General features: G+C 40.4%; 1 protein-coding gene across 1 annotated transcript in view; it reads left to right on the forward strand.

The window, feature by feature from the left end:
- Impg1 (interphotoreceptor matrix proteoglycan 1) overlaps window positions 1-9,945 on the forward strand; it is a 135,594-nt gene extending 125,649 nt beyond the window's left edge. The window contains exons 16-18 of the mRNA XM_041679368.1: window positions 1,267-1,462; window positions 8,016-8,082; window positions 9,740-9,945. Of these exons, the coding sequence (XP_041535302.1) occupies window positions 1,267-1,462; window positions 8,016-8,082; window positions 9,740-9,817 (341 nt within the window). The 3' untranslated portion in view covers window positions 9,818-9,945. The remainder of the gene's footprint in view (window positions 1-1,266; window positions 1,463-8,015; window positions 8,083-9,739) is intronic.
- Window positions 9,946-12,632: the final 2,687 nt, after the last annotated feature.

Raw genomic sequence — 12,632 nt, forward strand, 5'->3', positions numbered from 1 at the left:
GCAAAAATAAGCCCAAACTCTCTGACCTTCAGTAAAGGTGGAGCAGGATTCACATTGCGGGCCCTGGCAATACTCTTCCCTTGGGCAAAAGCATTCTGTGGATCCCCCGAGTGCCTAAAATGTGCAAATACCTAAGGTCACAGACAGAGACAATGGGGAAGTGGCTTCTTAAAAAGTCCAGACACCTTAGTGTGGCATTCAGAAATGATGTTAAAATGCCTTCTCTGGCTTAACCCTAATCCCTTCCACTCACAAGCCTCTCCTTGTTAACTGGGTTTCCTGCTCTCCTCCTCTCTCTCTGTTTCTGCCAGTCCTGCTGTCTCTGATGGGCACATCTCTCCCAGTCATAAACATGCAAGAGAAACTAGTTTTAATTCTTTTCTGTAACATTTTATTTATATGTATGTATACTGGGGGGGGGGGGGGAATGTATGCTGTGGCGCCCGTAGAGGTCGAGCTGAAGACCTAGGAGAGTCAGTACTCCCCTCCTACCACGTGAATCCAGGGACTTGACCTTGGGTCACTGGGCTTGGGGCAGGTGCTTTTCTCACTGAGTCATCTCCTGGGCCCTCATTTTAAACCTTCAGGTCAAAACCAATCCTGAGAGGTTGACTTGGCTCCAAATTCATCTTCACTTTTAAACTCATAGTGGACTACAAATTGGGTTTCTTATATAGAATTAACTGTGTAAATTATTTTCCAGGACTTCGGGAAAGAGTGGTTTCACACATGGCTGCCTGCCCTGGGCTCGTTCGTGTACATAATGGACACAGTAATAGGATTAAAAAGAAATCCCTTTCAATGGAGAAAGAACAGCAATCTGATGGCTGCCTGCAGCTCTGTCGCCAGTATTTGGGGACTCTGACCATTTGTCCTTTTGGTGTGGGCTCAGGGTCAGGTCTATAGGAGCAAAGGGCGGGCTGATAGGGCCAGTGTGCTCCCAGATTGAAGCATCCTGAGATATTCTCGATTTATAATTCCTCTTCTGAAGGAATCTCTCTGAACAAGGCCTCCAGATGACTTTGCTGTGCTCCAAAGTCTGCACATAATTATAGTGAAGCTAAATATATTATCACCCTGGTCTAGATTCATTTATCAAAGATACAAAGTGTATTTCTCATTTTCCTCCAGCCTAATTACCATTACAGTGCAGCCCACTCCAAGATGGAGCAATGGTAAATACAACTGGTCTCTCACCTTTAACTGCTGCTAGCCATGCTACTTAGATACCCATGCATTTACCAAAATCTGCCCTGTCTCTGGCAGCTGATCAAGCGGATCCCTGCAGATTCCTGGACTGTGGCAAATTTGCCTGGTGTGTAAAGAATGAGTGGACACAGGAAGCAGAGTGTCGCTGCAGACAGGGCCATGAGAGCCAAGGGACCCTGGACTACCAAGACCTGAATCTCTGTCCCCCTGGAAAGGCTTGCGAGGTCAGCCGAGGACAGACAGCTCCTTGCAGGTAGGTCAAGCAAGTAGACCACAGACCCACTCAGAATCCATTGCTCAGAGTATGAGAAAGCTACCGTGTGGATAAATTCATGTGCTCCTCTAGGCCACCAATCACAGGTTTTCTTTTGGATATTTGGAGGTAGATTATTTATGTGTAAAACAAAACAGGGATCCTACTAGTGAAGAGCTTCCTTCATGTGTCCTCATTATAAATGTGAATGCATTGCACCTAAGAAGGCCAAATGATGCTATTGCAGGGCTGTGTGTGCTGTTAGTGAGAGAGAAGAGACTTTTTTGTAGGTGAAGGAGGAAATCAGAAACATACTTCTCTCACCTTTCTCTGTCCTGCCTCTGACTCAGAGGTGGGGCAGGGACAAGAACAGTTGGGGCTGCATTTCAAGTGTCACACTTGAGCCCTGTACAGGGAAACAAGAAAGACCTGAGCTGTCTTACTGCCTTCAACACGCATGTGTACGTGTGTGTGCGCATGCACGTGTGTGTGTGTGAGAGAGAGAGAGACAGAGAGAGACGTGGGGCATTCTGTTTACACGTGCAACAGCATTCATCTATCCTAATAAATCTAAACAACCTACAAAGTTAGAAGTCAGGGTACAGCACCGCTCATCACATCATGTGTTCTCTCTTGGTGTCCATATTTATGTTAAATCATTTTAAGAATTTTTTTTAACAAAACATGGAACCAGATTGACTTGTTTTTCCATATAAAGTTGATTATTGTTCTTTCAAGGTCTTTGAAGAATTTTTCTGGGATTGTGATGAGCAGTGTAGTGAATCTGTAGATTGCATTTGGTAAGATTGCCATTTTTACTGTTAATTCTACCTACCCAAGAGCATGAGAGATCTTTTCATTTTCTGGTGTCTCCTTTAATTTCTTTCTTCAAAGATTTACAGTTCTTTTCATACAGTTCTTCCACTTGTTTGGTTACAGTTACTCCAAGATATTTTATGCTATTTGTAGCTATTGTGAAGGATGTGGGGTTCCCCTTTGTATGCTGTGAATACCATTGGTTAATAAAGAAGATGGCTTGGCCTGATAGGTCAGAGTAGAGGTAGGCAGGGAAATCTAAACTGAATGCTGGAAGAAAGAAGGTGGAGTCAGAGAGAAGCCATGTAGCCCCACCAGAGACAGATGCCAGAACTTTACCCAGTAAGCCACAACCTTGTGGCAATACACAGATTAATAGAGATTGATTAATTTAAGATATGAGTTAGTCAGAAATATTCTTAAGCTATTGGCCAAACAGTATTGCAACTAATATGGTTTCTGTATGATTATTTCAGGGCTGAGCAGCTGGAAACAAACAAGTATCCTCCTACAACAGATACTTCTCTAATTTCTTTCTCAGCCCATTTATCATCTGTGTAAAGGAGGGCTTTTTTTTTTAGTTAATCTTGTATCCTGCTACATTACTGAAGGTGTTTATGAGTTGTAGAAGTTCCTTGGTAGAATTTTTGGGGTCACTTATGTAAACTACCATATAATCACCAAACAGTGACAGTTTGACTTCTTCTTTTCTAATTTGTAGCCCCTTGAACTCCTTTTGTTGTCTCATTGATCTAGCAAGAACATCAAGTATTATATATATCAAATAGATATGGAGAGAGTGGACAACCTTGTCTTGTTTCTGATTTCAGTGGGGTCGCTTTGAGTTTCTCTCCATTTAGGTTGATGTTGGCTGTTGGTTTGCTGCATATTGTCTTTATTATGTTTAGGTTTGTTCCTTGTACTCCTGCTTTCTCCAAGACCTTTATCATGAAGGGATGTGTATTTTGTTCAAAGCTTTTAAAGCATCTAATGTGATCGTGTGTTTGTTTAGTTGTGTCCAGTTTGTTTTTATGTTTACATTGACTGATTTTCCTGTGTTAGGCCATCCCTTCATCTCTGGGATAAAGGTGACTTGATCATAGTGGATGATTTTTCTGATGTGTTCTTAGATTCCTTTTGCCAGTATTTTATTGAGTATTTTTGCATCAGTGTTCATGAGTGAGATTGACCTGTTGTTCTCTTTCTTAGTAATGTCTTTATGTGATTTGGGTATCAGGGTAATTGTAGCCTCATAAAAAGAGTTCGGCAATATTCCTTCTGTTTCTATTGTGTGGAACAATTTAAGGAGTATTTGGGATTAGTTCTTCTTTGAAAATCTTGTAGAATTCTGCGCTGAAACCATCTGGCCCTGGGGATGTTATGGTTGAAAGACTTTTGATGACTATTTCTATTTCTTTAGCAGTTATAGGTCTATTTAATTTGCTTATCTGGTCTTGATTTAATTTTGGTAAGTGATATTTATCCAGAGAACTGTGCTGTTCCCTTAGGTTTTCCAATTTTGTAGAGTACATCTTTTGAATATGACCTGATGATTCTCTGGATTTCCTCCATGTCTGTTGTTATGTCCCTCTTTTCATTTCTGATTTTGTTAATTTGGATATTCTCTCTCTGCCTTTTGGTTAGTTTGGACAAAGTTTTGTAGTGATGAGGCGAGCAGGCCTGCTTTTCGTCCAGCCTGGCTCCAGCACAGCTAGCTTTACACCTGAAATAACAACACACAAATTGTATTCATTTAAACACTGCCTGGCCCATTAGCTCTAGCCTCTAACTGGCTAACTCTCACATCTTGATTAACCCATTCCTATTAATGTATATTGCTGCTTGACTGTGGCTTACCAGCATGAGTCTAACCACCATCTGTCTTGGGTAGGAGAAGCATGGTGTCTGCCTGACTCTGCTTTCTTCCTCCCAGAATTCTGTTCTGTCTACTCCACCCACCTAAGGGCTGGCCTATCAAAAGGCCAAGGCAGTTTCTTTATTGACCAATGAAAGTAGCACATAGACAGATGACCCTCCTACATCAAAGGCTTGTATATTTTGTTGATTTTCTCGAAGAAACAATTCTTTGTCTCATTGATTCTTTGTATTTTTTTCTTTGTTTCAATTTTGTTAATTTCAGCTCTCAATTTGATTGTTTCCTGCCATCTAGTCCTCCTGGGCAAGTTTGCTTCTTTTTGTTCTAGAGTTTTCAGGTGTTCTGTTAACTCACTAGTGTAGGATTTTTCCAGCTTCTTTATGTAGACATTTAGTGTTATAAACTTTCCTCTTAACACTGTTTTCATTGTGTCCCATAAATTTCAGTATATTGTGTGGTCATTTTTCTTGAATTTTAGGAAGTTTTTAAAAATCATGGTTATGAGTCTTTATTTCTCCCTTGACCCATTGATGATTCAGGTGAGCATTGTTTAATTTCCATGTATTTGTGGTCTTTCTGAAATTAGGGTTGCTGTTGAATTCTAATTTTAAGCCATGATGATCTGATAAGATACATGGGGTTATTCCAATTTTTGTTGAGGTTTGCTTTGTTACCTAGTATGTGGTCAATTTTTGAGAAGTTTCCATGAGATGCTGAGAAGAGGGTATATTCTTTTATGTTTGGATGGAATGTTCTATAGATGTCTGTTAAGTCCATTTGAATCGTAAAATCTGTTAGTACCCTTATTTCTCTGTTAATTTCCTGTCTGAGTGACCTGTCTAGTGGTGAGAGTGCAGTGTTGAAGTGTTTCACTATTAGTGTATGGGGTTTAATGTATGATTTAATCGGCTTGGTTTTTAACCCCAAGTGTTTCCTCCTGTCATAAGGTATTTTCTATGGTATTATTTTTAATGATTACAGTAGTCCATTCTTTGTAAGTGTTGTAATGTGATTTCTACCTGAATCAGAATGCATCAGGAAGTTCTTCAGTGGGCATGAGAAGGGACTAAAATATGATCAGATATCAATGTATGTTTAGGAGAAATCAGGACACACAAGGGTGTCTAGTGATACCCAGAAAAGCTCTGCGAAGCAACCTCTGCTCTCAAGGGCTTCCGTATAGGCCAGTCACAGGCCACTTTCAGGAACACAGCCAGCCTTTCTCAACCACAGCCTCCAGATACACAACTAAATGCTGGTTATCAATGTGTGAGATGGCTAGCAGGTGGCTCTGGTTTCCTCACCCCCCCTTTGCTCTCTCAAGTGGCTACCAGGGCTACCAGGGCACATGGCCATCTAATGCCCAGAACTCCATCTGCAAGAAACTAGAGAGATTCTTCACTTCTTTAATAATCCTCACCCTGTTCCATTAGGAACAGCAACACTTTTAAAATAAGTACCTGAACTTGACTAGGAAGCAATGTCCTGGGGTCAGATCATGGTTAAGAGTACACTTTAGTAATTGAGTTAGAAATGGCAAGAGATCATGCATGTCTTCCTTGTTGGGGGATAAGACTGAAAGAGACCACCCATGAGGTTACTGAGACCATGAAGTACTATCACAAAGTTTCCCCCCAAGAACAGGCAGCGCAGGGTATCCACCCATAGAAGTGAAGCTGATGATACTCTATTGCTGTCTGTGTTCACTAAAGATGAGGCACAAACACGGTTTCCTATGGGCTTGACATTCTGTTTCTAAAGCTCCTTTGGAAATGAGAACGTGTAAGAGAAGAAAGATGGGAAAATACAGCAATGTGTGTTTCTCTGTAGAATAGCAAACTGACAAGAAACAATATTTGCGACACCAAGATGGGTGATAACAGAACAAAGGCAACTTCCAAAAAGATCCTTTTACACCAGGGAGTTTCAATTAGTAACCAGTACAGATCAACAAGGGAGGAATGAACAATCCGCTCAGGCCTCAAGTACAGCTGCTTCCCATTTACATAAGCAGAGCTATCTAAGCATGGAAAAATATGTTTTTAATAACTTTTGAAGCAGGTATGGTGGCGCAGCACTTCAGAGGCCAAGTCAGAGGACCACTGCAAGTTCAAGACTAGCCAATTCTAGTTCCCAGACTCCCTCCCTATAAATCAAAATGAATTTCTATATTCTAAAAAGGCCATGCTAACTAGATACCAACCCCAGAAGACATTACTATTTCCCTGGACAATAGGCAAGGAAGGGTCAAAAATGAAATTAACAGACAATAAGAATAAGGAAAAATATAGACTAGACTATAGACAAGTTACTGTCTATTTTAATGTGACTCAGAGTGTCAATAAAAGACTAACATCCTAATGATAAAATGAGCAATGGATACAGAATTGCTGATCACAGAAGAAATCCAAAGACCACTTACAGAGGATGCTCAGTCTTGCTGTGGGCAGGGATGACCAAGCACTGTTAGGATCCTATGTGTTGCCCACGAGTTTGGCAGGAAGGTTGATGATGCCCAGTGCAGATAATATGGAGCAGAGGGCAGCAGATGAATCTGCACTTCAGTAACATCCCTGTCCAAGAAAAGCTTGACAGCATCTCTAGGAATTTCAGTTTGACTCAGGCACTCTACTTTTAAAGTTGCACCTATTCACTAAGAATTGTACACACTGATGTTTACATCGTTGTTTTCATTATTGGTGTTTATGGTCTGGGCCAGGCGCTTCTAGGTTCTTGGGCTCTTACCAAAACAGTTGGGAATAAGCGTTCACATAGACTTACAGAAGGTAATGCAACTGTGTGACTTAGAGGGATACACTGTTAAAATGGACAATGGGTTGCATGAATGAGCTTACTCAAGGCTCTCTGGCTATAGCCTGAGCCTCTTCTTATGGAATCCAAGATAAGAGCTGGCAACTAAGGGGCATAGTTTGGGTGGTTCTCTATCTTGACTGAAAGATTGGGTTATATAATTTTACTTTTCCTACTATGCATGTCCCATCTCATCTGATTTTAATCATATGCACACCTAATTATGCATAAGATGGTAAGAAGGAGATTATCTCTGAAGATGTACCAGAGGACACAATTTCACCTTACCAATGTGCACCCAAAACAAGTTTAGACCAGATCAGCCTCTCTACTTTCTATACCCAGATACATTGGGCACACTCCTGAAAAAGAACTATCAAAATGTGATTTTCACCAAGGGTGAGAAAACATATCATTGCTCAGGGATGGAGGGGTTTCATCAGAAAGGGGGGGACATGGACAGGAGGACAGAGGGTGACAGGTACAAAACTCTGTTTTACAATGCTATAAGCTGTCAAAAAATTTTAAAAAAAATTAAAATAAAGAAATGAAGCAAAGCATATACATATTTTAAAAGATTAGAAGAAATAAATGTCTACTTTTAAGGGAACCTACATAGAAATATGTCCTCCAGGTAGTGTACCCCATTTTATGATGAAAAATATAAAGTGAAAATATATACTATGAATGGAAATTGCATAATCTAATAAAGTCTGGAATTATATACAGTAGTTACAATCAATTCTTTCTTAAACAGCATTGTGAACAAAATGCTCTGAGTACTTAGAGCAGTCACAATTCAGAGCTGGACTTGAATAACTGCCCTGTGCATGAAGAATTTATTCTCCTATCTTTTTCATGAACTTCCGTCAACCCTTCTGAGATCAGCGCCCCCAAAATAAGCCATCTGTAAGGCAACACTCCAGTGACTGCACCTGCAAGGTCATACTAGCTGTTTATGCTGGTTACAATTTCAAATCCAAAACAGCAGGGGAAGGTAGCTGCTCTCACTGTGGACGCAGGGGATCACACTGTTGCTTTCTCTTGCAGGCCACCAGATCACTTTACAAATCAAGCCCACCAACTTACCGTCAAAAAGCTACGTAAGAAAAACAAGGTAAAATTGTACTTTCTTTTTTACATGTTGGTTTGAAGAAGTCTGAATTTTGAGGAAAAAAAAATAGAACCAGTTCTGTACCTTTTTAGAAAAAATTTAATGGAGATACATAATGCATCTATTCTTTATTTGGTAGCCTTTCAAAATTTAATGTGGGTGGGAGGAGGTATTTCCCTGGTGCAAGGAGAGAGACAGAACACTCATCAACTGGAATGTGCAGACAAAATAAGGAAATTACAGGAATAAACTAAGTATTTTATAATATTCCCAATCTTGTCTTGAAAAAAAAATGGATCGGTAATCTGTTGTTTTGCAAAACTGAAATTTTCAGAGTAATATTTGTGTCACTGAGTAATTTCATCTAAGTTATTCTTACATTCCTTTTTTTCTGTTGTGAAATAAGCTATACAGCACAGATCGGTCTTAGCTTTTCATCCTCTTGCCTCAGCCTCTAGAGTGCTAGGATGGTACGCAACAGTCGCCGCTGGTTTCATTTTCTTTTTATTTCAAATAACAATCACCCAAAGTAAAAAAAAAAAAGAAAAATATGTAGAAGCAGCCTTATTTGTGAAATGTGAGCTACTTCAGAAAGTCTTCAAAAACTTGTCTCTTTTATAAAATACAAGCCGTTTTATCAAGATCATTTTATTTAAAAAAAGTGATCTAGTCTGGTCATCCACAATCTACAGAACATTCCTTTTATAAAAAAAAAAAACTTTGAGGGGACAGATATTGGAAATTTTTATTCCCAAGTTACCTATTTTTAAAAATTATACAAAGTCTTGGATATTAATCAGTGAAAGCAACCAGTGCTCACTTTAGAGACAATCAATAACACCTATTCCTCAGGCCTGCACCTGCAGTGCTTTCCAGCTGACATGCAATCAAGGACGCTGTAGCAATAAGACTAGGAGGAATAATAATTTTTATTCACTTGCACACTGGGAATGAGGAGTGTCATCTGAATTTTTGAAACCAGGAAAATTAAAGAAACAGAACAAGTTCAGATAAGCGCCACAAAATGACGACAGGATATAGGATCTGATATTGATAAAATCTGATGCTACTTTGAGAGGTGATTTGCTTTCCTACGGGAAACTGTATTCAACTGTCAACCTCCTGAGAATAGAGCTAACATCAAGAAAAAAACATGTTTCTTCCAGGATGAAGCAAACACCAATTAAATCTTAAAATACCAGAGAGCATTAAGGGCCATATGTCAAATGAAGGCTCCCAGGGAATAAAAGAAACTGAGTTTTCACAGTTAAAAAAAAAAAGTAGATGAACAGTAACAACAAACATGAAGCATCAATGCTGTTTCTCCAAGGTTACGGCATTGTGGTTGCTGAAGGACGTATATGTTCCTTAAGGAAAAATTGCTGTACTAGATTAGTGCTGTCCTCTGTAAATGGGAAGAACCGGGGTGAAGTTCCTGCACAGACTATTCGCCATCTCTGCTCCAAAAGATGCTCATCCTGGCAATGAAGGAATGTAGTCCCAGGGGGCTTTAAAGTTGATAATAAACAGAAGCCATTCTGACCCTTCAAAGATTTCCTAAATGACAAGCCCACCCTCTCACCCACTTATGAAAGTTGAACCAAAATTAACTGTTGACTTGACCTTGCATGACTCTTAAAATACAACTCTTTTCTTCCAGGTAGCCAAGAAAAGAAATTCTGACCTAACTGCTATAGGACTTGAAGAATCTGACCATCAGGATTGGGAAGGAAATTAAAGCCTGAAAACATATATATTATATTTTAGAGTATGTTGGAAGGCAACTTTCTTCCTTAAAGAGAAGTGCATCCATTCTGTTAGCTCCTGAAAAATGGGGGCAGATATGTTCATTGGAAGCTAGGCATGTAGATAACACTGAGAAGCAACATGCTTCAACTATAATAGTCATGCATTTGATAATTGATTAAATGGGCGGGGCATTATTTTAGTCAAAACTCAAAGCAATCATGGAACACATTTTGACTATTTTTGGATGGTACTCAAATTGAAAGAACAAAAAAACAGGTTGGTGTCTTTCTGTCTCTAAATTATTAATTAAAGCTTATTTCCAACAAGTGCACCTTGTTTTATGGCTTGTGAAGTTTCAGGCATCAGGCAGGCTCTTTTACACATTAGAATATACATTTAAAAGATTGTCATTTGGGCTAGAGAAATAGCAAAATGGTTAAAAGTGTATACTGCTCTTTCAGAGGACCTGAGTTTAGATCCCAACACCGACATTGAGTGGCTGACATACATGGGCAGCTCAAGCTCCAGAGAACCCAAACACCCTCTTCTGGCCTTTGTACTCATGTGCACATAACCACATCATGTCATTTTTTTTTTAATTGGGGGTGAGGGCAGACTGGAGAGATGACTCAGTGGTTAAGAACACTTGTTGCTATAGCTCAATAAAAACAATTGGTTTTCCGGAGGACTCAGGTTCAGTTCCCAGCACCCACAAGACGGCTCACAACTCTTTATAATTTCAGTTCCGGGGATCCAACACCCTTTTCGAATTGATTACGGCAGGCACCAGGCAGGCAAGTGGTCTGCATACATGAAGGCAGGCAAAACACTCATACACATAAAATTTTCAACCTAAATGTTGAAAGTATTCTAATTTTAAAGATGATCACTGTGTGAGGGCTGGGTTTCTCATGCATGAATGTAGGCTCAGGCACTGTGAAGAGTACATTTGTGATCTACACTACAGTTCCTCCCTCCTTCCCTCCCTCCCCCATGTGTGTTTCTCCCTCTCTCACTCTACCCCCCCCCCACGCACCCAGCTCGCTCCAGTTTTTAGGCATTCTGGTTTTGTTAATTAAGCAGTTCTTGCTAATGTAGCAGATTTCTGAATTGCTCTTCAAAAGAAAGAGAAAGTGAGGCTCAGGTATGCACACGATGGGAAAACCTTACTCTTCTTGTTGCCACCCAAAAGAGGGTTCTGAAGGAAAACAGTACACTGGTGAGAAGCTAAAGAGGGAGGATGCGTGCTAAGACATAATGTGCCTGGTTGCCACCAATGAACGATGTCTTCAAACTGTCACGCATGCATCTATATTGGCACCACTGAAATACAGCTCGACATTCAATGTGCTACTTGATGAAAAATTCATATCTCCACATCTCTTTCAAATGTCCCGTTGTCAGATATATGTGGGGAAAAATCTTAAGTTTAATAATGTAAGTACTATATTTACTCATAGATTTATAGTAAAATGAATCTGTATGACATTGATCATTCCATGGATTTGATAAAATGATTTAAGTGAGTTATTTTAGTACTGCTAAGACAACAAAACAACAGACACTGATAACAATATTTAACAAGAAGCTGCCAAACCAAAATCAAAATGCTTCTTATAATGACGATAGTATTTTGAAAAGAGGCACTCTCCCATGGAGAAGGAATACAGGTTTTTTTTTTTTTTACTGCTTTTTATAAAACAATCCTATTTTACATAGTAATATCAGTTCCCACTCCCCCCACCTTTTCCCCAGCCCACGCCCCCATCCACTCCTCAGAGAAAGTGAGGCCTCCCATGGGGAGTCAACAAAGTCTGTCACATCACTTGAGACAGGACCAAGGTCCTCCCCACTGTACCTAGGCTGAGCAAGGGATCCCTCCACAGGGAATGGGCTCCAAAGAGCCAGTTCATGCACTCGGGATAAATACTGCCAGAGGGCCCCACAAACTGCCCAAGTCACACAACTGTCACCCACATTCAGGGGGCCTAAAGTGGTCTTAGGCAAGTTCCCCAACTGTCAGTCAGGAGTCAGTGAGCTCCCACTTACTTGGGTCACCAATTTCTGTGGGTTTCCCCACGATGGTCTTGGTCCCTTTGCACATATTGTTCCTCCCTCTCTACGACTGGACTCCAGGAGTTGGGCCCAGGGCTTAGCTGTGGATCTCTACATCTGCTTCCATCAGTTACTAGATGAAGGTGCTATGATGACAATTAAGGTATCATCAATCTGATTACAGGGAATGGTAGTTAAGGTACCCTCTCCACTATTACTTAGATTCTTAGCTTGGGTCATCCTTGTGGATTCCTGGGGATTTCCTTAGTGCCTGGTTTCTCACTAACCCCATAATGGCCCTCTTTTTCAAGGTATTTCTTCCTTGTTCTCCCTCTCTGTCCTTTACCCAACCCGACCTTTCTGATCACTCATGTTCTTCTCTCCGCTCCCCTTCTCTCCTCTGCACTCCCCAACACCCTCTCCCCTCCCCCCATGCTGCTAATTTACTAAGGAGGTCTTGTCTACTTCCCCTCCCCAGGGGTGGTCCTTGTATGTCTCTTTTAGGGTTCTTATTGTTCCCTGTCTTCTCTGGGGTTGTGGACTGTAGGCTGGTTATCCTTTGCTTTATGTCTAATATCCACTTATGAGTGAGTACATACCATGTTTGCCTTTCTGTGTCTGGGTCACCAAATAATCCAATTAAAAATGGGGTACAGAACTAAACAGAGAATTCTTAACAGAAGAATCTCAAATGGCTGAAAGGCACTTAAGGGAATGTTCAACATTCATAGCCATCAGGGAAATGCAAA

Source organism: Microtus oregoni, unplaced genomic scaffold, assembly GCF_018167655.1.
Source record: "Microtus oregoni isolate MIOR12 unplaced genomic scaffold, Mior012 000032F_ref0000030, whole genome shotgun sequence".
In the NCBI taxonomy this organism is placed as follows: Eukaryota; Metazoa; Chordata; class Mammalia; order Rodentia; family Cricetidae; genus Microtus; species Microtus oregoni.